Source organism: Panthera tigris, chromosome D4 (assembly GCF_018350195.1).
Source record: "Panthera tigris isolate Pti1 chromosome D4, P.tigris_Pti1_mat1.1, whole genome shotgun sequence".
Classification (NCBI taxonomy): domain Eukaryota; kingdom Metazoa; phylum Chordata; class Mammalia; order Carnivora; family Felidae; genus Panthera; species Panthera tigris.
In genome coordinates, this window is record NC_056672.1 from 76086393 (window position 1) to 76114214 (window position 27822).

At 46.8% G+C, this 27822-nt stretch overlaps 1 protein-coding gene across 1 annotated transcript in view; it reads right to left on the reverse strand.

Moving 5' to 3' along the window:
• The window catches only part of ASTN2 (astrotactin 2), an 873390-nt gene that overhangs the window by 544624 nt on the left and 300944 nt on the right, over nucleotides 1-27822 (reverse strand). Inside the window, exon 5 of the mRNA XM_042963755.1 lies at nucleotides 23597-23704. Within this exon, the coding sequence (XP_042819689.1) occupies nucleotides 23597-23704 (108 nt within the window). The remainder of the gene's footprint in view (nucleotides 1-23596; nucleotides 23705-27822) is intronic.

The following is a 27822-nucleotide window of genomic DNA, read 5'->3' on the forward strand; positions in this document are numbered from 1 at the left end:
GCTCGGTCGGTTGAGTGTCCAGCTCTTGATCTTAGCTCAGGTCTTGGTCTCAGAGTTGTGAGTTCAAGCCCCGTGCTGAGCTCCGCGTTCAGCTCCGGGCTGGGCATGAAGCCTACTTAAAAATAAAATAAAATACAATAAAAGAGAGCTCTCTTTCAACAGCACTTCCATCTTATTGAGCACACGTAGCTTTGCTTGTTCCCTGGCTCATAATCCTTTATGGAGCTTATTAAAAATACAGTGCTCTGGGCTCTACATAAGAACAAGAATCCCAGGAGGTACTGCCCAGAAATCTGATTTTCAAACTTTTTTTTCCCTCTAGAATTATTAACCATTGTTCCTGCAGATGGAGAATCAGAGAAAGGTTGTTTTAAAACCACATAGAGATAAGCTATACACTCAGCGGAATCTCTGTTCAAGTTCCAAGTTCCAAGCCATGCCCTTGGGTGCCCACGGATGCTGATGCTTTCTGAGCAGTGGGGAAGGGGTGTGTGTGTGTGTGTGTGTGTGTGTGTGTGCGCACATGCAGGCATGCACACATACATGCATGTCACCCGGCTTTTCTAGCACACCACAGAAATACAGAAGATGTATTTCTTTAAAATTAACTTCATAAAGGATATTTATGTGTAGTGAATGCAATGCTATTCATATTTCTTATTTATAACAGGTTAATTGGGCTTGTATATAAGACTGGAAACATAATCCTTATTCATAATCCTATCAAGAGGCAGGAAGACTATGGATCCAGAAAGCCTTTTGAGGGGCTAGCCATGACTCCAAACCATGACTCAGGCACAGCAGAGTAGAGATTACACAGAATGCTCGGTGCAGCATCAGAAGCTAACACACTCTGTTCCATTCTCTTACTTCAAGGGCACTCTAGAGTAAGTACAATTTTTATAGAATAGCCTTAGAACACAACCACATTAGTTTACACAGATCTCTGTTATACACTTGATATTGTCAGGTATAATCCCAATTCAAATATATCACATTGTAAAGTGCTAACTAGTACTATTCTTAGAAACACCTACAGTTTATAACCTTGTCACCTTTAAGGTACACTTCTTCAGGTTAAGGAACCATGTAGGGGGTCACCTGGGCACCTTGATAGTACTGTGATACTGCTGATCCATTAGGAGGTAAGTCAACTTTTCTGAGCCAGCCTAGGAACTTTGCCCTTGCCTATGTTTGTTTTTATGAGAAAGCAAACTCTACATGCCAAAAGATGTTACAAACAAATTCCAGTGGGCTCCTAGGTTGTACAGCTAGGAGTTGTAGCAAAACTTACTAGGCGTGTTACGAGCCACAGGGCCACAAAAGCTAGATAAAGGCAATGTTAGCTGAGAGCTATAAACAGTGTGCCAAGTGACCCTAACAAGCTCTTCTATCCACTGGGGCTGCTCCAACAGCTTTCTCTTTAGGATACATGAAAGCAGCCGAGAGGATTGTTTTCCCGAGAGCTTTTTGGCTGCCCTGAGTGTGTCAAGGGACTTTGCTGTTTCTAATTATCTCCCTTTATGTTCAGGCCGAGACTTGTTAATACAATAAACTGGCGTCTCCAGGATGTGCTCACAACGCAGAAACATCTCAAGGTGTTTTACAAGCAGAAGATCATGTTAAATCAAATCAAATACCAATTAAAGATTAACAGCAGTGTTAGAGAGCTGTTATCACGGTCCAGCCAGGGCCACTGGGACGGCCGGTGTTTCCTCCAAGCTGCTGTGGTCCGGCTCCTGTCCAGATTGCTATTTTGGGATCTACTGGGCAAAAGAGTCTTTGCCTGAGTCCCAAGTCCCCAGAATATCAACATTGAAAAGATGTTAAATATCATCTCAGTTGAGCCCTGCTGTTTCAAATGGGGAAACTGAGGTCTAGAGAAAAGCATCACCCAGCAAGAATCCAAGCTCCCTGAGACACTCCAAAGAGCCCCCTGTCATTGACAGAGAACCCCACCTGGCTGATTTCTAATATCTATGAACCTTTTCTCTGCTTCCTGCTTGCAAGTGGTTGAGCTGTAGCCCCCAAAAGATCTGTCCATCTCGCAATGCAATCTTATTTGGGAAAAGGGTCTTTGCAGATGCATTTAAGTTCAGGATCTCAAGATGAGATCATCCTGGATTTAGGCTAGGCCCTAGATCCAATGACTCAGATCCTTAAAAGAGAAAGACAAAGGGAGACATGAGACTTTAAGAGGAGAAGGCCACGTGAAGACAGAGGCAGAGATTGGAGTGATGTAGCCACAAGGCGGCCAGCAGCCACCAGAAGATGGGACTGAGGCATGGAACGGATTCTCTGTCAGAGCTTCCAGAAGAAATGCATTTGGCCAACACCTTGCGTTCAGACTCGTGGCCTCCAAAACTAGGGAAGAACAAGTTTTTGTTGCTGTAAGCCACCAACTCTGAGGTAATCTGTTACGGCAGCCTCAGGAGACTGGTATCTGCCTCCACCTGGAATGTCATTTCCTCGCCTCTTTCATATGGTGAGTACCTACTTTTCTCTCAAGATCTAGTTGTAATATTGCTACCAGCCTGTGTGGAAGCCTTCCTGACTTAGCCTCCATCTAGAACTGGTCCCACCTTCCTTGGTCTCCCCCAGTATATACACCCATAACGTTCCTCTGAGTGTCTGTAATTCATTATTTTAGTTACCAGTCCCTTTCCTCTACCAGATTCTGGGTTTGTCTAGAACACGGGGCACATCTTAGTCAGTGCTGGGCTCAAAAACCATCATGCCCATACAAGCGTTTAGGAAATGTTAGTCGAGTTAGTGTGAGCACAAATGAATGACTTAATCCTTGTTCTCTTCCTTCCTTTCCAATTATCGAAACCCATACCCACTGCATCTCTGTGGGTATTGGGAGCCTTAACCTCCCCCACCCCCTAACTTGAAGGCTGTGAAAACATAAACTTAGAGATTTTCAGGCCCAAACACGAGGCAGTATAATGTCACAGATGTAAGTGCCCGCTTTGGGGTCAAACACACTTAAGCATATGCCCTGCCTCTACCACTTGCTGGCAAGGAACTTCATCTTTCTGAACTTCAGAGCCCTCACCTTGAAAATGAAGATAAAAGATTAAGTTAAGGCAAGTAATCTGACCGACAACGCCTTTTGAACGCACCATCATCCCTGTTTTACAGATGACGACCTTGAATCCCAGAGAAGTTAACTGTTCAGAGTGGCATAGGCAAAAAGGGCCATGGCAAGATTTGAACTTAGGACAGTGAAATCCATGCTCTTCAACAACACACTGTACAGAATCTCAGGGCTCCCAACCACCACATCAAGATTCCCTGAATCCATCTGCTGGAGTAATAAAAAAAATTTTCTATTGTTTCCAAAAATGAAGCGTCCCCAGAATAGCACACATCCCTGAATTTATCTTGTTCAGTCTTCAGGCTCCTTGGGAGGCCTCTAAATCCGCATGTAATACAGTCTCCCGAGTCTCAGCTGGTTTGAGACACTGTGAATCGTAATGCCAGCAGTATGAAAACAAATGCCTTCTGCCCAAACCATCGTCTTTCAATTACAGATCACTCTCTCCATTTGGAAGCACTTCCCTTTGCATGCAGACATCTTGCAGTCTGGCACGAGTTAGAAACGAGAAGAGATAGAGAGAGGAGACCCGGGAGAGTAGGGATGGGGGGATACGAGACAGGGAGAGCAGAAGGGAAGGGCATCAACATGAACAGGTGCTCAGAGTTCATCTAGCTCAGGACCCTGGTTGCACAGTCCTGGGGCCTGCCTCTCGTGGGTCCAGGGGCTGGCGTCCAAGGGTGGATCCTGGAGTCGTGCAGTATGGTAACACAGATACAGTCCAACTTAAAATAGCAACAACAACAACAACAACAACAACAACAACAACAACAGTGGATGAAACTAGGGTACAGAGAAGTTAAACAGCTTCACCACCCCATCAGCAAGGTAACAGCAGGGCCAGGAATTCTGACTTCTGATCCAGTTCTCTGTAGCATATGGAGGGTCAGTATCCAAAGTGAAAACAGAGGTGTATATGGGGGTGCCTGGGTAGCTCAGTCAGTTAAGCCACCGACTCTTGATTTCGGCTCAGGTCATGATATCATGGTTCATGAGTTCGAGCCCCACATGGGGGCTCTGTGCTGTCAGTGTGGAGCCTGCTTGGCATTCTCTCTCTCTCTCCCTCTCTCTCTCTCTATCTCACTCTCTGCCCTGCCTCCACTCTCTCTTTCAAAAGCAAATATTTTAAAAGATAGAGGTATGGACAAAGGGGGTTTTGCAGGGATGGCAAAACAGAGTTAAGACTTAAAAGATGGAAAATGAGAGGAAGGAGAGATAGACAGATGGAAATGGAACAAGAGACATCTACAAAGGAGGAGAGCTGGGGAGTATGAAGACAGGGGCAGAGAAGAGGTGAGAAAATGGGGAAAGCCAAAGATGACAGTGCAGGAAAAGTTCCAACAGAAGGGGTCTGACAGCTGCTCCGTCGCCCTCTGATGACGATGCTTGAGCACATCCCCTGCGTGGGTCTGTGTGGGTCCCAGGCCTCTGTGACACTACCTGGCTGACCTCGCCCTGGGCCCCCAGCCCAGCTTCCCTGCCTCAGGGGGCGCCTTCCTCTCTACTCTCCCTTTTCTCTGCTCTACTCTGGATGCGGCTGGATTCACTTCACCTACTCCTTTAAGACCTCCTCTCCTTCAGGAACTTCTCCTCTCCCCTCTGCCTACCGCCCACCCTCCAGCCTCTCCTCTGTGTTTCCATGACACCCCAGTACCCCCGATCATGTTATCACGCTGGACTTTAAGTCTCTGTTTTAATGTCACCCTCCCTCTCTGAGGAGACTTAGTCTCCCAGGGCCAGTAACTCGGTTTGACCCATCTTACCTCTTACACACATCTTACACACTCAGGGGCTGACTGGTGAAAGCCTGCCTGGTGAACGCGTGATTGGAGAAACCACGCTTTCTCTCTGGCGAGTGACAAATTACGTCTGCGGCCACTGGGGGGCGCTCTTGGGTAACTCCAGCCACGGACCCCAGCGGGGGGTGGCGACACAGAGCAGAGCTATTCTCTACCAAACACCTCCACAAAATAGAGTAAGGCAAGAGTAATTCAAAACTGGAGATCCTTCCAGACTTCACCAGGGGAGGCTAGAACAAAGCCTGCCCTGGTGGATGAAAGACTAAAATGAAAGTCAGAGGAGTGGGTCTCCAGTCTGTGGAACTGGTTAGCTCTGTGGCCTGGGGAAGTCACTCATCACCAAAGGGCAACTGTTCGTGCCATTCGCACAAGCCCGGGTGATGGCCATTATTATCACCACCCTCAGCTGTCAAGAATATAGTTGGACGAATGAGCATTAAAGCATTCCCATCTACGGGGCGTGGGGAAGACTTTAACAATACAAGAAGTGGGCTTATTAGGGATTCTTATTCCGGTTGGCAACACTGACTGCATGTCTAACTGCATCAAACATGATTTCAGGCACTAGTGAAAGGTGTGTGTGCACACACATGCAGGTGTGTGCAAGGGGAGCAGAGACACAGAACCAACCAGGGTTTTAAAAGAGACAAGGGCTTGGGGCGCCTGGGTGGCTCAGTTGGTTAAGCATCTGACTTCAGCTCGGGTCATGACCTCACAGTTCGTGAATTTGAGCCCCTGCTCAGAGCCTGGAACTTGCTTCAGGTTCTGAGTCTCCCTCTCTCTCTGCCCCTCCCCCTCGCATTCTCTCTCTCTCTCTCTCTCTCTCTCTCTCTCTCTGTCTGTCTCTCTCTCTCTCAAAAATAAACATTAAAAAAAAAATTTAAAGCGATAAGGACTTGACAACAAAAGACATACAGGTATCATGCCGTGGTGACATTCTGACCAGAGGGATCAGGGCAAGCTTCAGAAAGGTGGCGATATTCATTCCAGCCAGATCTAGAAGGAGAGTCAGGTGTCGTGAGACACAGCTGGGTTGACACGGCACTCCAGGCTGATGCAAGAGCACTGGCAAACACTGGCGAGGGAAGATGCCCAGGGTGTGTTGGAGGGGGTCCGAACAAGGGAGAGAACAGAAGTGAGGGCTCGAGAGGCAGGGTTGACGGCAGGTAAGAGTAGTGGGAATGGTGAATACTGACGCACACACACATACTCCCTCATACACGCGCGTGTGTAACTATAGCTATGCCTGCATCTCAACATGCAGTTTTATTTCCACTTCACGAGTGAAGAACAGGAAACGCAGAGGGGTTAAGTACGTGTCCCGGGTAAGTGAACAGTCACGCCGGGATCTACCCTAGGGTCTATCTCCAAAGGCAGTGCTTTCAAACGCTATGCTCCACCTCATCCAACGTTGGACTCAGAAGTGGAGAATTTATCACGGAGGCCAAGTGGGAGCCATTGAAGAAGTATGAGGGAGTGACACAATCTAACAAATGCTTTCAGAAGGTGACTCTGCTGCCACTTGTACCCCATCAGCTTTGGGTGCTTCCCACCTTCCTTTTCCTAATGAAGCCCCTTCGGGGGTGACGAGGGGCGGACATGGTCCATTTGTAGCAGTCCCCAAGTCTCCCCGGGGAGTGCAGGATGGGCCCAGCCCCTCTGACAAGTGCTCCAGCCTCCCTTGGCCCCAGGGAGTGATTTATCAGAGCAGCGTCAGCACGCCTCTGCCCAGCAGCCTGTGATCCAAGGCTGGCGGCCCGGGCTGGGGTTTTTAATTAGCTGAGAGAGGGAAGAGTCAAGCCCTCTCAGATGGAAAGAAAGACACCAAGAAGACTCATAAATCCAGAACCAAGGATCCATCGACTGGAGTCTGGCAGTGGTAGGAGAGGCGAGGGGAGGGGGCCCAGGGGAGAGGGAGGGACAGGCTGGCTCTCTTTTTCTCTCTGTCACAGTCTCCCTTGCTTTCAGGTCCAGGTACCACAGAGAGGATGGGGATCTATACCGCCATTTACATAGGAAACTCTGGGCTGCACCTGCTTCCAGAGTGGCTGTATGACCAGTCAGGGAACCTCATTTCTAGTTCCCCATCTACTGGAGTTGCTGTGCGATTTGAGGCAAAAACTGCAACAGACAAGCCTGCAGACCTTGGAGTAAGACAGGAGCTTCAATCTCTAACCTCTAATCCTCCCTACAACTGTGACATGGGCAAGCTGCTTTCCCTCTTTGTGCCTCAGTTTCCCATTTATAAAACCAGGATAAGACCTTGTAGTGTAAGGATTAAATGAGATAATGGGGGTGCCTGTGGCTCAGTTGGCTAAGCATCCGACTTCAGCTCAGGCCACGATCTCATGGTTTGTGGGTTCGAGCCCCACGTCGGGCTCTGCGCTGACAGGTCAGAGCCTGGAGCCTGCTTCGGATTCTGTGTCTCCCCCTCTCTCTGCCACTCCCCCACTCATGCTCTGTCTCTGTCTTTCAAAAATAAATAAATGTTAAAAAAAAATTTAAAAACTGAGATAATGCAGGCAAAATGCTTGACCTGTAATGGACGCTCAATAAATAACAGCTATTTTACAAACAAACAAACCAATAAATAACAAGTATTTTAAAATTTCTTTTCCTCCCTCTGGGCCTCAGTTTCCCCATATGTAAAACGCAAAGTTGTGCCGCATGACGTATATGGGCTTTTTCTTTTTTTCTAGCACTGATTTTCTCTGGGCATTTTTAGCTGGATCTAAGAAGGCCTGTGTGTGAGGAGAAACAATATTATTCCCATATCTAAATTTGAGGGGCCAGGGGTCCCTTAGAAAAAGGTTGCAAATTTACTTTTTGCTGGTGTCCAGAAGACAGGGCAGGGGCTAAACTGGCATAGAAACCTTGACCGATGCACATTTCACACCCACATAAGCGAGACAATTCTAAGAGCCAGAGTTATTGGCTGCCTCAGCAGTGAGTGAGCTCCCCATCTCTGGAGGAATGCAAGCAAAAGATGGGCAATAGTCTGGGGTGAATGTTCTAAAAGAAATTTACACTTTGAAATGGGGGGGGCAGGCTTTTTCCTTTAAGGTCTTCACTAGCACTGAAAATATCACAGCCTAATGCTTAGGGGTGATATTAACGTACTGTGTAGTTTCTCACTTAATTCTTGCCACCCAGCAAGATAGGCAAGTGTATTCACACTCCTACTTTATAGATTGGAGACCCAAGATGCAAAATAGCTCAGCTGCTCGCTCAAGGTTGCACCCAGATTGAAGGAGACAGAGCAAGAATAGGAGAAGTTCTGGTGAATCAAACTCTTAAACTCCTTTCTTCATGTTACACAGCCGGCCTCCCATCTCTGATTCTACACCTGATGGCAGAGCCCCAGCCTAGTTCATATTGATTGCAGCTGTCCCTTCCTTCCTCCCCAGCCCCTGTCTCTGTCCCCCGCCTGCTCCTCCACATGTATTTACGCTGGGCTGCCTGGTAACAAACGGCTCGTTACCATGCGGAAGGCGACAGCCGGGCGATTAGTGAAATTTGTTACCCGTGCGTCTCTGAACAAAATTAAATTAAAAGTGCTGCTTCGCTGTCAAGATAAGGGCCAAGCTGCTGAGATAATTTTTCACTCTCAAACACTCAATTACCCAGTGAGGTTGGATCAGATACAATCAAAGGGGGAAAAAAAGAAAAAAAAAAGAAAGAGAAAAAAATAGAGAGAGAGGCAGGACCTCCAAGAACAGATGTAAGAGTTGTTATCACTCACTCTGGCCAGGGATGTTAAAGAGGCTGTTGCCATGGTGATGGGGTTGGACCACATGAGACAGGTAGGTGGGTGTGGCCTGCGACTACATCCTGCAATAAAGGAGATGCTCTCCATCCCCATTGTCCTTGCCTTAGGCCAGATGGTATCATTTTTCACTTGAATTATTCCAACAGTCTCCTACCTGATCTCCCTCACCCTTCTTACCTCCCCCATCCGGTTAGAGTGACCTTTCTACCACACAAATCTGAAAACATCACTCCTTTGTTGAAATCCTGTGATAGCTTCTCACTGTCATCCCGATGAAGTCCAAGTCACGTAGCCAGTGTCACCTCTAGCTCTCTCTCTCTCTCTCTCTCTCTCTCTCCTCAAACTTGATATTTCAATGAAATGAACCAGACATATCCCTCCATCTCCATGTCCTCCCTCCCCCTTTCCTTCCCTCCTTCCTTCCTTCCCTCCTTCCTTCCTTCTTTCCTTCCTCCCTCCCTCTCTTCCTCCCTCTCTTCCTCCCTCCCTTCCTTCCTTCTTTTTCAACAGGGATTCTTTTGTGAGCCTATAGTATGCCAGGCACTCTGCTCAATGTCACTCAATTCCCAGTTCCCTCTGCCGGGGATAATCTTCTACCTTCTTTCAATCAAGAATACCATCTTGTTCCTCAAAACTCAGCCTGGGAATTTCCCATGCCAGCGTGTCTATCAGGATTCCACTAAGCTGATCAGGTGCTCTTCCCCTGTGCCAGCATGGAATTCACTACCGTCTCCTCCTCCATAACAGTGCTTTCCACACTCCAGTGTCATGGTCTACTGGACTGTCTCCACCTACCGAGACTGTGAGACCCGCAAGGGCGAAGTCTGTGCTTCACTTATCTGTGTACCTCCTGAGCCCACTGAGCGGGCTTCCAGGAAGAATCTTGTAAACTGAAATCACCGTGGACTTAAATGGTGAGATGCCTGTTGTAGGTCTCTTCTGGAGATCGGAGAAGCCTCTTTCCTCCTTGTTTTCGGTTCTTTACCATCCTTCCTTTATGTGTCAGTTTTGCTCCTCTGGAGAGCCATCCTTGACATATGGACCCTATATCTCAAGACTACCACTCCAAACCTCCTCAGTCATTAGCACATAGCTTACACTACATCATCTTTCTTTTGTTAAAAGAACAAAAACAAAAAAAAAATTACTTTGCAATTAGAATCACAGGTTGCAGAGCCAAGGGCACCATAGAAGTATAATCTATTTTGCTAAAGAGAGACTGAAGCCACAGATTTTGATTGATCTAGTATTCCTCATTATTTCTTACTACCTCTGCAATCTTGAAAATACCTCCAGGGCAAGGATCACCAGTCTTACCCATCTTTGATGTAGTTCCCTAAACTCTCAATGAGGGCTACACATGGAGAGCTTCGATAAAATATTGGAGATGCCCAGGCATCTATTAAATCAAACTTCGGGATGAAGTCCAAACATAAGTATTTGTTTCTCAAGCTCACATATGCTTCCTATGTACATAGGGATATGAACCATGCTAAGAAGGAAAAGTAACCTTTACTCAAAACATCATTCAAGGACAGAATACAAGGAGATCATTCTCATGGTCTATGACTCCTTCCACCTGGATCTTTAGTTTTGATTCTTCTTTATCCTCTTTTATTCTTACTCCATAGGTAAAGATGAAATACTTTCATGCCTCCAGGGGTCCCAAGACCAGGCACACTATGGTTTAAATGAATAGCAAAAGAGGGGTGGACAACACTTTTCAAGACTTCAAACCAATTTAAACACTTCTGCATTCAGCTGACCTCGCTACTGAGATACATTCTCCTAGTGTATAAAGTGAAGTGGGCAGACCTGAGGCTACCAGCTACCCATCACTTACCACCTGCCACGGATTGCGCGGAGTGCTTTCCTTGTACTATTTCTTTTCAACCTCAAACTCATTCTTAGCGGAAGGAACGATGCATGTGCCATTATACAGTGAGGAAAGCAGGAGCAAATAGGTGAGAATGACCTTCCCAAGGACATTCTGCCAAGACTCATAACTGCCTGAGTTTGGCTCCAAAGACCAGAAATTAAACATAGTACACTGGGCTACCTCCAGCAAGTGTACTTACCTCAAACCCCTTGTGGGGACAGACAAGGTATAAATGATAAACAGAAGGATAAACAAATACATACGTATATAACATATGGTGATTCACCCACATGTTTTTTAAATAAATTGTTCTGTTTGTCCTCGAAAGTAATTATCATGGTTTATAAATTCCGCCCTTCTTAAAAAAATCATTCTTCACAATTATCTTGTTGCATAATATTCCATCGAGTTGATACATCATAATTTACTTAGCCATTCCCCTATTGTTGGATACTCAAGCTCATTCTAATTTGTCAATGTTACAGATTATGCTACACTGACTATCTTCAGGTTCACAGCATCATGAAATATGGGTAGTGTCATGGAAAAAATATGGTCATGATAAAATGTCAAGTAAAAAAATGAAGCGCAAAAGTGTGTGTCGATTATAGTTACAATGATGAGAAAGAATATATATGTAAATGAGGATGGGGAAAAATGAAATAGCTTCTTTGTTCTAGAAGGTTCTTGCTAGTTTCTGTTTTTCTATTTTCCTCTAGTAGTATTATTATGAATTTATATTGGTGAAAAAAAGTAAAAGAAATAGGCATGTCATCCACAGTGGGATTAAAACATCTTAGTCCTCAGAGTGAAGAGGTGAACTTAGAGGTCAGTGGTCTTGACTTATTCTGGGGACAGCAACCAGAGAAAGAGCTTCTGAAAGGCTGGAACCGTGTCTTATTAACCCATGATTCGTAAGAAAGCCATACTGTTCCTGATCTACAATGGGTGCTAAGTGATAAAAGGATAGAATTTCAGATCTTGAAGAAGCCTCAGATATAATGTATTCAAACACCACATCCCAGCTGAATAGATGGAAAGCCAAAAAGACTTGCCCAAGGTTCCCCCAAAATTTGAGTGCAAGAGCTAGAGTTAATGCCATGTTTTCTAAAATCTACTCTAATTAGAAGAAGCAGATGGTTAGCAAATTCACTCCATGGAAGCCACGGAAGAAAAGTCCCCCATCAGTCCCAACACAGGATGGGTTTGACACACTGACCTGGGGTACTGTACAGTGTGATGCGTGTTGAGTTAGTTACAGATCTCCCTCAGATCCCTAGGTCCTGCAGCCTTTAAGATGTTGTCATGACAAATGTCTCTGACCTGAGGCATCTGCTTCCTTCCCAGGCAGCATTAAGTGGTTTGACTATACCTGGGACATTGACAGAAGAACACTTTCAAACCTGGGTCCATGACTGAGGGACACATTCTGGGCCTCCTTCTGGTCTACACCCTCTCCTAGGATTGTCTCCTCCTGCCATGCCTTCATTTACCACCTGATGGGAATTCTAAATCCAAAATGGCCCCAAGATTCTCACCCCCTGAACACACCGTGCATTCCCCTCCTCTTGAATGTGGGTGAGACCATGAATATGATGGGATAATACTCTATGATTAAGTGTAGGGATTTTTCAGATGTAATTAAGGTCCCAAATAAGTTGACTACAAGTTGATCATAAAGGAATTTATCCTGGATGGGTCTGACCAAATCAAATGAGCCCTTAAAAGAGGCATTGAAGGAAGAGCGTCTAAGAGATGCCCTCCTGCCTTGAAGAAGCCAACAGTCATGCTGTGAACAGCCCCCATGGGGCTACAAGAAAGGTCCTGATGGGGGCCTCTAAGACCTGAGAGGGTCCCTGACTGACAGCAGCAGCAAAACAGGCACGTCAGTCATACAGCAACAGGAAATGAATTCTGCCAAGAACCACACCACGTGCGTTTGAAAGAGGGCCCCGAGCCTCAGCGGAGACTGAAGCCCCAGTTGACTCCCTGATTTGAGACCCTGAGCAGAGAACCCAGTTGTGACATGACTGGACTTCTAACCTACAGAACCGCTGTGAGATAATCAACGTGTGTTCTTTGGAGCTGCTATGTTTGTGGCAGTTCATTACACAGAAAGAGAAAGTTAATACACAGCCCCAGAGTGCTGGGCCTCTCTCTTCTCTCAGTGAGTGCTCTCCTGCACTCAGAGACGGCCGGCATCTCTATCGGGTAGTCCTACAGGCACCTGAGAGGCAGCGGCTCTCACACCAAGCTTACCCCTTCTCTCCTAAAGGTCTGCTGCTCCGCCCTTCCCCAGCGCTATGATTCTCTCTCCAGCCCCTAAGCCAGAATCGGATGCTCATCCTCAGCAATCCTCGATGGCTCACCTTCTTGGAGCCAGACAGTCATTGGGCTCTAACTTTGTTTCCACCTGTTCCTGACAGGCAGCCCTTCCCAGGTGCTCTCTTTCTACCTCAACAGCCTCCTAACTGGTCTGCCACCTCTAGTCTGCCCTCCTAATGGCACTTCCTCCACTGTGGAGAGAGTGATAGGCTTAAAACAGAAATAGGATGATGGCTCTCTCTTCTTCAAAAGCCTTCTTGGACTCCCCATTTCACATAGGTTCAAGCGCAAGCTCTCTCTGGCTCATGAGGAGATGCGTTCATGGTCAGCCCCCATGCATGCATCCCTCAGGTAGCAGCTTTAATGTTAGTTCTTCAAAGATGCCTATCATCAATTTCCCCATTATTTTAGTTCCCTCTGTCTTTTCTTGTTCAAAGGCACTTCTCCCCATTGGAAATGATATATTAATGTATGTATTTATTTGTGAAATACTTCTCTTCCTTCCCTTTTCACCCTTGCAAGACTGCAAGACTGATGAGAGGAGTCACATCATTGGTCTATTTGTTATGATATACCTGGTCCTTACCATAGACTCTCAGCAGAATTAGGTATTTAGCAAAATATTAGTTGATCAAGGGAATGGATAAAAATGAATGAACTCGGTATTCAATGTCTTTCTTGATCCACTCCCAGCCTTTTTTCTCACTATCTTCATTCATATACCTTATACTCCAGTGACACACAATTCCACTTAGTAATCATAAATCCTGAAAAGTGGGATTATCACCTTCATTTTTGAGAGGAAGAAACCGAGGCCTGGAAAGTAAATCAATTTGTCGAAGATCACCCAAAGTAAGAGCCGGGGACTAAATAAGGTCACGCGTGCAAGCATCTTGCAATGTGCTTGACACATAGCAGGCGATCTTGACTGGTAGGTTTCACCTCTTTATCTGGGAAAGAATTTTTGCAAGGTAAGAGAATCCTGGCCGTCCCGCAGGATTGCAAAAAAAAAAAAAAAGGGGGGGTGACAGAGTGTTCATGCTTGGGGCGGGAGGCAGAGAGTCGCAATCTCTCAGTGTAAGGAACAGGGGGGAAAATCCTGCTGAGCCTAGTTGAAAAACAAGAAAGCGAGAGAGACTGATTATTCCTTCTCGCTACTGTAAGCAACTAAAAACGACATGTTTGCTTTATCGCCTTTGGTCTCCCATTTGATTCCTGACAGCCGTCTCCCTCCCTTCGATGCAGGGCTGGGCTGTCAGGTGCTGAGCTGGCTGGCATCGCAAAGGAGGAGAACTGAGAACAGTTTAAACAATATTTCAGGGACCATCTCGGGCTTAGGGAGGAGTTTTTGAAGTTGTCTGCCTCCTTCATTGCATTCAAAGAACCCTCATTTGTCAACATTGCTTGATGTTTCTGCAGGTTGGAGAGAGGTAGTCTGGGTGGAATCTTTAAGAGGAAAAGAAAACCCAACAACAACAGCAACAACAACCAAACCAAAACAAAACAAAAACAACCCAATGTCTACTTCCTCTGAGGTTTGAGGGAAGGGAGAAAAGAGAGACATCAGACAGTGGGATTTTTAGCCCTTAACTATTCTGAATACATAATCTTCTCTTCTCTAATGTCTCAATAAATGGGGCCAAATGCAGGTGTAGATCAAAGCTAGGTTTCTGCATTCGACTGTTCTTTCAGTAAGAGAAATCCAAACTCCCAGTCTCATCTCTCCATGAGGGCAACTGGAATCTCTCCAGATGGTCTGCATAAGCTACTGGAACCATCCAGAGAAAGGTATCCACCTACTGCAAACCACAAACAGCTATCTACCAGACCGAGAGTTGTGATAAGAGGGAAGATCTTCCTAGAGGTTAATACTGGGGTGTGGTGACAACAGACTTTGGAACTAACCAAAATGGGGTTCAAGCTTCAGACCCGCAAGGCCATTTTGATTCTGTGACCTTGGAGAGGTCACTCTGTCTGCTGTTAGTTTCATTCTTTTACATATAACGCAAGGGCAATAACTGATCACGTAGGAAGTTTAGTGACTGGGCAATAGACTTGGCACCAAAGCAGCATTTAATGAATGGTTTCGATAGACTGCTACTCCTCTTAATAACTGTTACTCGAGCTCCTGGCTTGGGAAAGGGGGGATACACTCAATGGGGGCCCAATGGGGGCCCAATGCCAGAAGAGGAACAGGGATGTGCTGGGGGCTAATGTGTCAAGGAACGCATAGTTTTCTCAACTCTGGATGAAAGTTAGAATCTGGAAAGGATTTTATACCAATACCCATACCCCTGGACCAGGCAATCCCATGTAATGGGCCTGAGATAAGTATATGTAACTGGTGTTTCAAAAAGCTTTCCAAGTGATTCAGAGGTTTAGTTTGGCCATAAAACCACCCAGTTCCAACAGTTCTTACCACACAGCTGAGGACAGCTGTCCTGCTGTTGGCTCTGACCTGACCCAGGTTTCAGGACTCACTCCAGAGCGTCCAAGCTTCTACTTAGGCCCTAAATACCCAGTCTCCCCAGCTGATCCTGTCATCTATTTCTGAAAAGAGATCCAGTGCACAGAGCCTTGGACTTTGTGGCTTCCTTTGTCCTATTCTCAGTGCACGGAGTGGTCCTAGGGTAAATTCTGGATTGCTCAGACTATGTCTAGACAATGGTTGTGCACCCCAGCCTGCAGCTAAATTCTTCCTTCTTACTGACAGGTTCTTCTCAGTGATGTGATGGTAAATGCTTAACAATGAGCTCTCCAAGGAGGAAGGGGAAGCTTCCATTACTGTGTTTGCCAGTTTCCATGGTGTGAATACATCCACTGCAACTGATGATAAGCTACCAAAGCGACATCACTCAGAGCAGAATTGGGAATGAAAAGCACAGTAGGCTCTTACAAATTGGTCTGGGTTGGTTCCAATGTAGCAGTGGAAGTTCTATCTTATGTTTTCCTACTGGGACCAAATACCAGGACTCCCACTGCTGGTGGTGCCCTGGGAAGGCTGGTCCCTATGGGCACCACTTTTGTCCTCCATATTGAACTACTTCTCAGTTCCTGAGTTGGTTCCGACCACTCTTATTCGTGGTCCTAGCTCTTCCCAGGGCAGATGGCCATGGAGGACTTAGAGTTGACGCCAGGAAGTTGTCCTGGATCTGATCACCAGGCTTTGTGCATCAGCAAGGACATAGGTATCTGCCTCTTGTCTCTAGCACATGCCTTGTTCTAGGTACTGCGGTACATGTCTCACGCGTTACCTCAATCACCTAATGGTCTGGTCAGATTTTAAAACCAAACCACTTAAGTGCAAATCCCAGCTCTCCTTACTCCATGGTAGTCTAGATCTCAGCTTCCTTATCTGTAAAATGAAGATGAAAATAATCCCATCCGACGGTACTCTTCCAAAGCATGTGGGGTGACGCATATAAAGAGCACAGACAGGTGTAGAGAAAGTTCAGTACATCACATACTGTGCTTCCTGTCTTGTTCTCTTCCTCCCTCCTGGTTGTCTACTTTTCTGTCAATGGACACTCAGAATAGTATTACCAACATGAACTTAGAGAGCATCCAGTTTTACCTCCTTGGTTGACAGAAAGGAACCAGAGGCTCAAAGTCTTGGTCAGTTCTCATAAACAAACACCTGGGATTGGAACCTTCCAGTAGTCATGGCACTTTGTTGTGCTTGGTGCTTCCTCCCTCCGTTCTTATCTCCATCTTTCCCACCCAGCTCACCCAGCACCCTTGCTCCCTGGCTTTCCACCCTGTCCTAACCTGCCCCAGTTTTCCCCATCCCCATGTTGAGGCCCTGGGATCACCAGATAAGCCTACCTCTGCTGGCATGCTCTCACCTGTGGGTCCCCAGGTAACCTTTTGTCATGCTGTCTTCTGTATGAGTTCCTGCTACTGGGGAGGAGCAGACCAGATGGGTCAATGAGGATGGGGGAAATAAGGACTTTGGAGCCCTGCTTCTCTGTCCCCTCCATACCAGGACCACCATTCCCTCCCTCCACAGCTTGGGTACTGGATCACTCTTTCAAGGTCACTCTAGATACAAAGGCTTAGAAAATGATTAAATACCTAGCCACCAATCTTTGGTGTTTACCCTTTTCTGAGTAGAAGGTCCTAGAAGGGTGCCCTGCAGGCTAGCTTAAAGCATCCTGCAGGTGTGCCTGTGGAAGAGGCTGACCTCAGGCAAGGCACAAGGACGCAAAGGGAAAACCCATATTGCAACGTCCCCAAGAGGTCAGCCCAAGCAAATTCATGTTCTTACTGAAAAGGTTTAGTCTTTTTTTTTTCTAGAAGTAAAACCAATGTGCAGGTCAACACATTGGGAAAAAAAGGCCATGAAACCATGTGTGTCTGAGGCACTCATTTTGCTGTGCTTAACTGGTTACCATTTAATGAACAGTGATCGCAAGGCAGGCACACCCAGCTAAGTATGTCCTGTGCACACATGATCTCCTTTAACCCTCACACCAAGCTTAAGGAAGAACAGAAGGACTAATACTAGACTGATCCTCCTTAACCCAGGACAAACTGAGGCTCAGAGAAGGAAAGTGCCTTTCCCTAAGCCACACAGCTAGGAAACAGCAGACCAAGGGCTTGGACCCCTACCTGCTGTTTCTGAAGCCAAGAATTAGCCTAGAAGGACAACTGTTGACTTAATACTTTGGTCTGGAAATAATTTCAAACTGATGGAAAAGCTGCAAGTATAAGAACATCCGTACGGCCTTTGCCCAGATTCCCCTGCTGTTAAAATTTTGTCCCATTTCCTTTGCCAGTTGAAAAGGCAAACACTGTCACCTTGGGGAAAAGGCTTCCCTTCCCTGAGCCTTTGTTTCTGTATACATAAAATGGAACGAGTCCTTTCTTTAGGAGTGAAAAAAATCCTGTGCTCTGAAAGGAAACAGTGGCTAAAGGATGGGGTGGCTCCTGTCTATTTCTCTGGCCCATGTGCCATTATTCCCCAAACCACAGACCCAGGCTCTTCCCAGTGCCTGCCATCGCTCCCATTTGTGCCCCCCTTCCCCAGAGCACCACGTAGTCTCTCCCCTCATAATGGGAAGGTACTGATCTGTCAAACTTTCATGCCACCCCATTCCCACTTCCCAGAGTCTCTGCTCCACCCTGGCATCCTCCCCTTCTATTTCAGGATGGTCTCCTACCCTCAAGCCCCAAAGGCGTCAATTTCTGCACATATGGCTTGAATTTTCCCTCACCTGTCCTTTTCCCTTAGGAGAGGATTAATCCATGTTTGCACATGCGTGCATGCAGGCAGGGAAAATCAAAAAGAAAAATTCACATATCCATACAGTTTAGCAGAAAGTTGAGTTTATAATTCAAGAGTTCTTATCACTCACAGAACATCTCAGTTTAAGAATCACATAATTAGGGGGCACCTGGGTGGCTCAGTCAGTTAAGCATCTGACTTCAGCTCAGGTTATGATCTCGCAGTCTGTAGGTTCGAGCCCCGTGTTGGGCTCTGTGCTGACAGCTCAGAGCCTGGAGCCTGCTTTGGATTCCGTGTCTGCCCCTCTCCTGTTTCCCTGTTTGTGCTTGCTCTGTCTCTCAAAAATAAATAAACGTTAAAAATTAATAAAAAAGAATCACAGAATTAAAACTACCAACTAAAACAAAGATATAGGCAAAAGCAGGGGCGGGCAGCCATGCTCTGGTTCTCTCTGCTGGGGAACTAATTGGCAAAGCTTAGAAGAAAGTGCATGAGATTGGGAAGAAGAAAATGTGGGTTTCTGAAACTGGCTGGGCAACCAGCTAATGAGAAGACCAAAGTCCAAAGAGGGAGAGATAGTAGCCCAAGGCCACAGGGCCAACCGCACAGAGCCGGGCTGGGAGGCCCCTGCCGGGTGCTTGCACTGTTGGAACCATCCAGCAGCTGTAGCTGCTTTGTCTGCTGCTCAGCACTGTGCCTGGGGCTGGACAGGCCATCTGCACTTCTCATCTGGCCCTTCAATTATACACTAGCTTATCCTGATCAGCACTGCTTCTCTGTGTGAACTGCATCACCCCCTAGGAGATTATAACCACCTTGAGGCTTGCAGCCTAGGCCCCATTTCCCACAATGCCCAGCATCATGCTTAGTAAGGTTGTTTGTTTCATAAATATAAGTTAGACTCGAATGAGCTTCAGAGTTGGTAACATGAGGCACAAATACTGTTGTTTGACAGATAGGAAAACTGAGGCTTCAAGAAGACATGTGCTTGGCAAGGGTCACTAAGTGAGTCAGTGGTAGGGGTACAGACTTCAATACGTATCTCCTAACTCTGGGTCCACTGTCCTTCCGAGTGTCATCTCTGGTTAATAAAGGTGAAATTCTGCCCAGTGGGAACCTATCATATCCAGCTACTTCATTAGTTAATCCTGTGGGGTACAGTCAGAATTGTCATACCCCAAACAAGTGATGGATTGAATGATTATTTATTTGACCATACACAGACCTCTGTGCTTGATAAATAGGCTCCTTTAGGCAGCAAGATCATGCATGATAGGAGATCAGATTCATTACACAAAGCATTCTGAGATTTCACTCAAGTGTCCTGGACCAGTCCTACAAGTGAGGGCCACCTATATGATGTGGGGGTTTTAGGGTAGGGGTGAGCAAACTGTGAGCGACAGGTGAAATCTGGACCAGCATCTGATTTTGGACATAAAATTCCTTAGGACACACGTATATTCATTCATTTATGTGTTATCTTTGGAAGCTTTCAAGGTACCAGAGCAGAGTTGAATAGTTTCAAAAGTAACTGCATGGCCTGCAAGATGAAAAGGTTTATGAATTGGCCATTGATATTAAAAAGGTTGCTGACTCTTGATTCAGGAAATCTCACCAGACACACACATCTTGGTCTCTCAGTCCCTATTCCTCAGGTTCTTTGTCCCTCTTCCTGTCTGCCCACTCACCATACTGATTACTACTGTTCTCTGCTTATGGGTTCCACCTGGTTCTCCCAGACGCCTTTGAATGACAGTCCCAGGGCCCTTACAAAAAACCAGAGCCTCAAGGAAGCCAGGGTGGAATCTCAGACTATCATAAATCTCCTTTCCAGTCGCTCCTAGTGCCAAAAATGAAATTTCAGCTGACTTAAGTTTGGGTTCGGGATGTTTCCAAGGAAAGGGGAATGTGGGGATAAAGGAAAAATATTCGGAGTCCTGGAACCTCCCATCTCTGGACTTGCACTCTGGGAGACAGGTGTCAACAGCTCTATTTTACATGGAAGGCAATGCCACTCACCCATGGCCACACCAAGGGGATGAGGTAAAGGCAGGATTCACAGCCAGGTGTAGCTGACTCTAGCACCTTCTACATCGACATGCTAGAGAGAGACTAGGTAGGAAAACCCCATTAGATGTTCCCTCTCTCCTCCCATCCCATGCCTTCTCTCGACCATTAGCTCTAGGTGTATCCTTCTCTGCTGGGGAACCTCCTAAACTTGTCACATCCCTTCAGATTGTACACACTCCAACCGTGCTCAAAGAATCAGGCAGAGTGGGTTTTCAACCTCAGGAGTTAGGCCCTCCTCCCCACTACCTGGCATGTCCTTCCGTGGAGGCCTTGAAGTACAAGAGCTGGGCAGCGCTGAGGCCTCAGTCCTGCTCACCAGGGGCAGACCCTTTTCTTGCACGTGGAAATGGAGTGAGCAAAGACAAGAGAGGCTGACAGAAAAGCAGCATCCGCCCTGGGCACTTATAATAATCCAGACACCGGGCCAAAAATTTCTTTCATTCATTCGTTAGTCGTCCATTCAAATATATTAAGCCGGTGCCCACCCCGGACCCATCCCCGTGTTAGGTGTTGGGGATGGGAAGGTAAGTACAGATGGCAATGTGCCTCTCCTTGGGGTGCTTCCAGCTCTGTGGAGGATACAGACATCACCCAGAGAACACACTGGTAAATAGAATATTAGAGTGGGGATGAAGTCTGCAGGGTAAGCACGCAGGAGCTACCACATAAGGAAACAGCAATCAGGCATGGGATGACACAGCGGAAGGCATACCATTTAAGTGGAGATGTCCCAGCGAGTCCAAGGGTGGCGCGGGGGGTGGCTGTTCCAGGAAAGTTCTGGTGGGACAGATGTGGGAGTGCTGGAGAAGAGGCCTGGGTGGCAGGAGGACACAGAGCCCGGGGTAAATGGGCGGCCAACCACTCAACACATTCATCCGAAATGCAGAAGGAAGGACTGAAGGCTTCTTAGCCAGAGAGGCAACATGATCCCTACTTACATTTTCAAAATGATCACTCTGGCTGCAGGGTTGAGAAGGGACTGGAAGACACTAAGTGACATGGTTGAGAAGGGATTTTAGCTGTTTTCAAGCAAAGGATGGAGGTGATACCGACTGGGATGAAGGTGATAAAGAAGGGAGAGCTTGCTGCTGGGGGTTGTAGTTATAAAGATGTTCAGGCTCCAATTTAATCCTCACACTGACCCCAAGAGGGCGCTATCACTACCTCATTTCAAACCAAGAATACCAGTGGAGGTTCAGTCAGTTTAGCCTCAGAGTCTTGATTTCAGCTCAGGTCATGATCCCGGGGTCCTGGGAAGGGAGGGAGGAAAGGAGGAAAAGAGATAAGAAGTGCGGGATAGAGGAAAGGGGGAAGAAAGAAGGAAGGAAGAATCCCCCAGGAAACAGCTGGAGAAGAGAGGGGAGAGAGTGGTGGGGAAAAGGGCAAGAGAGGAAGAGATAATAAGGAGAGAAGAAGAAACAGAGAAAATAGAAGAGAACAAAGGAAAGACGGAGGGATGAAGAGAAGGAAGCCTGGAGACACGAAGGAGGGAAGAAGAGAGGAAAAGGGGAGAACAAGAAAAGAGAAACAAATTAAACAAGCAGGCAAGCAAGCCAGCCCAGGACACTGAGAAGGAAGAGGAAGACACAGTGGGAGCCAGAGGCAGAGGGAGGGAGAAGGGCTTGCCATCAGTGGACACGCAGAGGGACAGAGTGGCAGCCGTCTGCTGGCAGGAGGGGCCAGGAAGGAAGGTAGGAGAGGATGCATCCCAGCCGTGTCCTCCCCACCCTGGAAACACAGCCTGGCCTTCCGCAGTACATGGAGGCATTGGGCCAAACTGTTTATCTCCAATCTGGTGGCTCACATTTGCTTTTCTTTTTAAAGTTTAACTCCGATTTACAAGGGGCGTGCTCTGTGATGGATGTTTTTCCAGTTAGTTGTAAACAGCCCAGTCCTGCAGAGGAGACCCACCGACTTCCCCAGCCCTCGTTCTGGCTGCTGGACTGGGGGAGGGAGAAGACGGGTCAAGAATATCATCCATCACCAACTCCAAGATCCCCAACACAGCAAGATACCAGTGAGCCAAGGCTCGGGAAGGGGTGAGAGGCAGGCCTGATTATTCCAAGGCTGAGAAACCTTCCAAGCTGATGTGTCAGAAGAGATACTCCCCACACAGGGCCTGTTCGATGAAAGGTGCCAGGGTACGGAACATAAGGAAACCAACAATGAGGGCTGAACTCACATTACTAATGTCTACCTTAGGAGGTGCCATGACAAATTTTTTTCTGTAACTTAACCAAAATTCATCTCTAGGTCTATGAAGGCCATTTCACAGATGAGAAAACTGAGGTATAGGGAAGGTAGATACCTGCCTAAGAGCAAAATTTGCCCAGAGAAGCTACGTGACTCATGATCTTTGAATGTCCACCATGCATGCGTGGAATGCACGCAAACTGTTTCACGACGGAGATTCTTTCCCTCTTCCCTACCCTGGGTCCTTCTTCAGCCCACTTTGGTGCAGAGGTGAGAGGGCCACATGCCTTGATTAGTTGCCAGAGGACCCTTGCTTCTTCCTGGGCCTGGTCCAAGCCCCTGGATCGCTCCTTAATCACAAGCATGGATTACAGGCCTATGCCCCTCTGTTCTCTTCCAAGATTGCAACCTTGAATTTGCTATTTCCCCATCATTAGAAAACACTCAGGGATGAGGAATTACATTCACGGGTGAAATACGCTCTATTCTCCCCTCAGGAGTATGTGTAACCATCAAAGAACAATGGACATCAGCATCAAGGTTGTCGCCCTTTCTGGAGTGCCACTTCTGCATCTGACGTCTCCTTACCTTTAGTGTCACTGAGAGAAATAATGATGCATCAATATGGATTTCATCTGTTGAAGACACAGTCCAGATAGTCAAAAGGAGTCCTCTTTATAGGAACCAACTACAGAACTTTCTCTCTGGTCCTGGTTGTCAGGTAAAGAGAATTTCCTGAACAAATGGTTCTAGCCCATAGACCCTGCACATTTTATTGCTGAGTATGTTTCCTTCTGGACTTTGATTGCTAAATCTCTGCATTAAATTGCCAGCTCCTTCTAAGAACTACACAACACAGGATGGCATAGATCACCTTGCATCGATCTAACCTGGGTTTGAATCATTTTCTTTATTCTTATTTTGCTTTCAATCTGATTCCCTTCGTTATTTCATTTCCTGTGCTGGATTTTTTTTTTAACTGCATGAACTTAAAAAAAAAATTCTTCCCCAAATCCTTTGGGGAATGACGTAGGACAGAGAGCAAATAAAGAAGCTATACAAGGACCATCACTGGTGTAGCCAGGGTTTCGGATGCCAGGCTGCATTAACCAGATCAGGACAAGGTTGGAGAAAAGCCGAGGTTTGTGCCTGAGCACAAAGTCTGCTTCCCAGGCATACGTCTTGCACATGCTAGTTCTGGAACCTTCCGGAACCTTCCCAAGGACTCCCTTACCTTTGCTGCGGCGGCGACTCCGATACTGCTCCGTGTAGAACGTCAGCTGTGTTTCGTCATCTGCCTCTGAACCTGAAGTCCCCTTGGTTCTCCCAAAGCTGATTCCCCCTGAAAGGAACAACAATCCATTAGTCATAGAGGCCTCCTGGAGCTTGTTAAATCCCTCATCCGACCCAAAGATCAGCAACCCCATCACCAGACTTCTTTCTGTAAAATCCCAAGTGACCCAGAAGCTGGCATGATTTATGGAAGGAGTTTGGGCTCTGCAGCGAGGCAGATCTGGGTTCTAACCATGATGTGGTAGCCACAAGCTGTGTGACCTTGAGGGACACCTCCCCTCTCTGAGCCCTGGGTTGTTTCTTAACCAAACAGGGACAGTTACTACTGACCTTGTAGGGTTGCTTTGAAGATTAAAGGAGATATAATATATAAAATATCTGGTCTGTGGTGGGTACTAACTGACAGCTATGTTTTCGCTTCATATGATGAGCCTGCCTCTAAAAAAACACTTCGGGTAACTTAATTTCATACACATTTCAAGCAAGTGCTTACTAGATGCCAGGCCAAGAGTGAGACACTGGAGAACCAAAGATAGATACGGCCCAGTCCGTGCCAGCCAGGGGATCGTAAGCTAGTCAACGAGATAAATGGGATCCTAAGGAGCCTTTAACCTAATTCATGGTTATGTTTTTCCACACAATGAGATGCTGAGAACATGGGGGAGAGCAATCCATCCCCACACGGAGGACCTGGGAAGGTTTTATGGAGGAAGGGGGATTTTAAGTCAGGGCTGAAAGGATGAATGGGGCTTCAGTGGCAGAAAATGGAGTTGCAGGTAAAGGGAAGAGCCTGAGCATCCCTGGGGACAGGAAGCGGGGCGGGCAGAGGCCATGCTGATGGGAGTACTGACTGGAAGGATCACTGGAGCCACACGGTGGAAGTCCCTGAGGGCCACACTGAGGACAAGGGGCCTTCCTATGGGCGTCACAGAAGGTTCCAGGGCAAGAGGAGTTCATCAGCTGCACATGCCACGACAGATACCACAGAGGCCTCAGAGTGGGTGCCGCAGAGGGCAAGCAGGTGCAAGGCTCAGTGATCCCTTTGCGAGAGGCGACGAGGGTCTGGGTGAGGCAGGGGACATTGAGGATACAGAGGAAGAAAGGGAAGCAAGGGCTGTTTAGGGACACACTCAGGAACAGGAAGGCCGATGGGCGAGGCATTCACGCTACGAACAGTGGATTCCAAAAGTGATAAAGAACCAGAGGGATATATGCCAAAATACTAGGAGCAGTTAATTGTGCAGGGAGGAATACAGATAATTTTTATTTTCTCTGTGCTACACACACACACACACACACCCACACACACACACACACACACACACATATGTAATCACTAACAAAAAAGCACAGAGTGTGTGAAGAGAGGGATTAAAGCATTAGTAAACTCTGTGCCCAGAGAGGATACAGTCAGGGGAGAGCTGCAGAGAGTGTTGGGGGCACGGGGGCGGGCAGGGGAGCAAAGGGCCTTTGTTTGGGGAAATTGCCTCAGGTACAGAAGCTTCAGACACTGACATCGATAGACTGTCTCTGGAGGAGACTCAAAAACCTAGTAGAAGTGGCTGTCCTGGATGGAGAAGAGGGTGAAGGTTAGGGATAGTGGGAGACCACTTTTCACTACAAATATTTTGTAACTTTTGAGTCAAGTGCCCTACAAACAAACCTATTACCTGTTTGAATATCTTATGCGAGGAACAGAAAAACATACATCAGAGGTAAACATTGCTCAACTCAAGAGAGAGTTTCCTATGGCATTTCCTCTATAGGGCATCTGAAATGGCATTCGGTATATGGAAACCCTGCCTGAGACACTCTGTCTACAATATGGTTAACTGTGCATGCATTCATCCATTCCAGCAACATGCGGAATGATCTGCTTTGTGCCTAGATGTCTGTATGTTACTGCCTACAATCCTCATCATGAAATTCTCATAAGGAAAGTGTAATTAACAAAATAGATCATGAAAGGCACAAGGACCTGTGTGGGCAAAGTTACTTAGGTGCCAGAGGTCACACAGCTGATGAGTATGAAGATTCAGATTCAAGGCTCGTCTGTCCGGCTCCACATGTGAGCTTTCTAGATGCAAACTGCTTTCCTGGAAACAACTCAAGAGGGAACCTTAGGGAAGGCAGACGGTCCTTAAAGCATCAAGGCACCAAGTACTATGGTAGGAACTTCACATACGCCTTCCTATTCCAAACGAACAGTACTCCTTGGAGGGAGGTATATTGATATCAGCCCATTTTACAGATGAGGCAACCAAGGTTCAGAAGACAAAAGTGATTTGCTAATAATGAGTGAAGTAGGACTTGGTACCCACGTGTAACCGAGGCCAAGTTCAAATTTTCAGCCATTTGTGACACGCCCTTCCCAAATTAATGCTCTGGAAAATGGAAAGATTAATACCTGCCCTCTCCCTCCCCTGAGACAGCATGTTGTAATGGATGGGAAAAGTATAGGGGACAACAATGTCTGATCTTTGTCCTCAAATGTATCTTTGGCCTTGTCCCTGTCTCTTAGTGTAAACATAACCATTTCCCAGCAATTAAGGATAGGGCCTGGAGACAGCAGGAGACCCTAGATTCTGCTAGACACAGTCCCTCACTTAAAGGATCTCCTTTGAAAGGGAGATGGCATGGCCCTGTGGACACTCTGGAAGCAGTGGAAGAGCAGAGGTGTCCAAAAGTCAGTTTTTACATTGCCACTGAAATATTTTCCTGTTACAGAAAAAGGGAAGAGGGAAAAAGGGAGGGAGGGGAAAAAAAGGGAAGGAAGGAAGGAAGGAAGGAAGGAAGGAAGGAAGGAAGGAAGAAAGGAAGGAAGGAAAGAAGGAAGGAAAGAAAGGAAAGGAAAAGGAAAAGGAAAAGGAAAAGGAAAAGGAAAAGGAAAAGGAAAAGGAAGGCTTTTGGTCATCTACACATAATTCTTGGCCAACAGGAAAATGAAGGCATGGGATAAAATAGTTGCTTTATGTGCAGGAAGCATCTGTCATACTTCCTGCTGTGTCTGGGGCAGCAGAAAAAAAGGGAGGAGTCTGTCCTGTCAGGAATCTACCTCCATATCCCCTTCAATTCTCTACCTTACCCCCTACTTAAAGCTTTACAGCCAAATCCTCCCTCCCTCCCTTCCTCTCTCTCTCATTTTCCTCTCTCATTTTCCTTCCTCTCTCCTCTCTCTCTCATTTTCCTTCCTCTCCCAAACAAATGACCTATTATGTTCCTGCCATGGTGACCATGACAGACAGGAGTCGGTTCTTTCTCTATTGGGACAGTCTAGCAGGTGTGAGAGAAAGTCGCCAGACAATTCTAATACAATAATAATAATAATAATAATAATAATAAGCTAACTATTACATAGCACTGTCTCTGCCAGGCATTGTTTTAACCCTTTACCTGTACCGATAACTCTAGGAGGTAGGTTGCTACTTTTATTCCCTTTTTAATGGATGAGGAAATGAAGGCACAAGGGAAGTAAGTAATTGGCCCAGGGTCACACAGCTTGTCAGTAGCAGAACCACAATGCAAATCCAGGCAGTGACTGCAAAGTCTATTCCTTTAGTCTCTATGCCAGCATACAATAAAATATGAGCAGATAGCTCATGTAACAGCTATCCTTACAGGTAGCTGTAAGGAAGGCATTATGAACCTTGTCTTGCTGGTGAAGGAACCATGTTTCAGAGAGCTGATGGCAGATAGTAAGTGAGGGAGCTGAGACTGAACCAGGTCTGTCTACCGACAAAGCTGGTCTCATGGCTAAAATAACCTGGGGAACTATGCTCGTGTGTGTGTGTGTGTGTGTGTGTGTGTGTGTGTGTGTGTGCGCGCGTGCGCACGTGTGCGCCTGCGAGAGTGTGCATGTGTGTGTACCCAGAGGCAGAGAAGTGGCAAAGCTTGACGATTTGATCTGAGAAGGTTAGCAGGTGTGTTACCTCCCCCAACGCCAGGGAGCATTTGCTGCTTCTCGCCACTCCTCTCCAAGGGACCACTGAACTTGTGCTCTTGGTAGGACTCCATTCAGGCTTCGCTAGATCCTAGTGATGCTCCACCATTCCACATGCCCAAGCACATGGAGATCACACCCCTGACTACCACGAAGTCTTCTCCAGTCCCTCCCCACTCCCACACCTCTGACCTCACCTCCTTCCTGTAGGTACCAAGCTACCATTC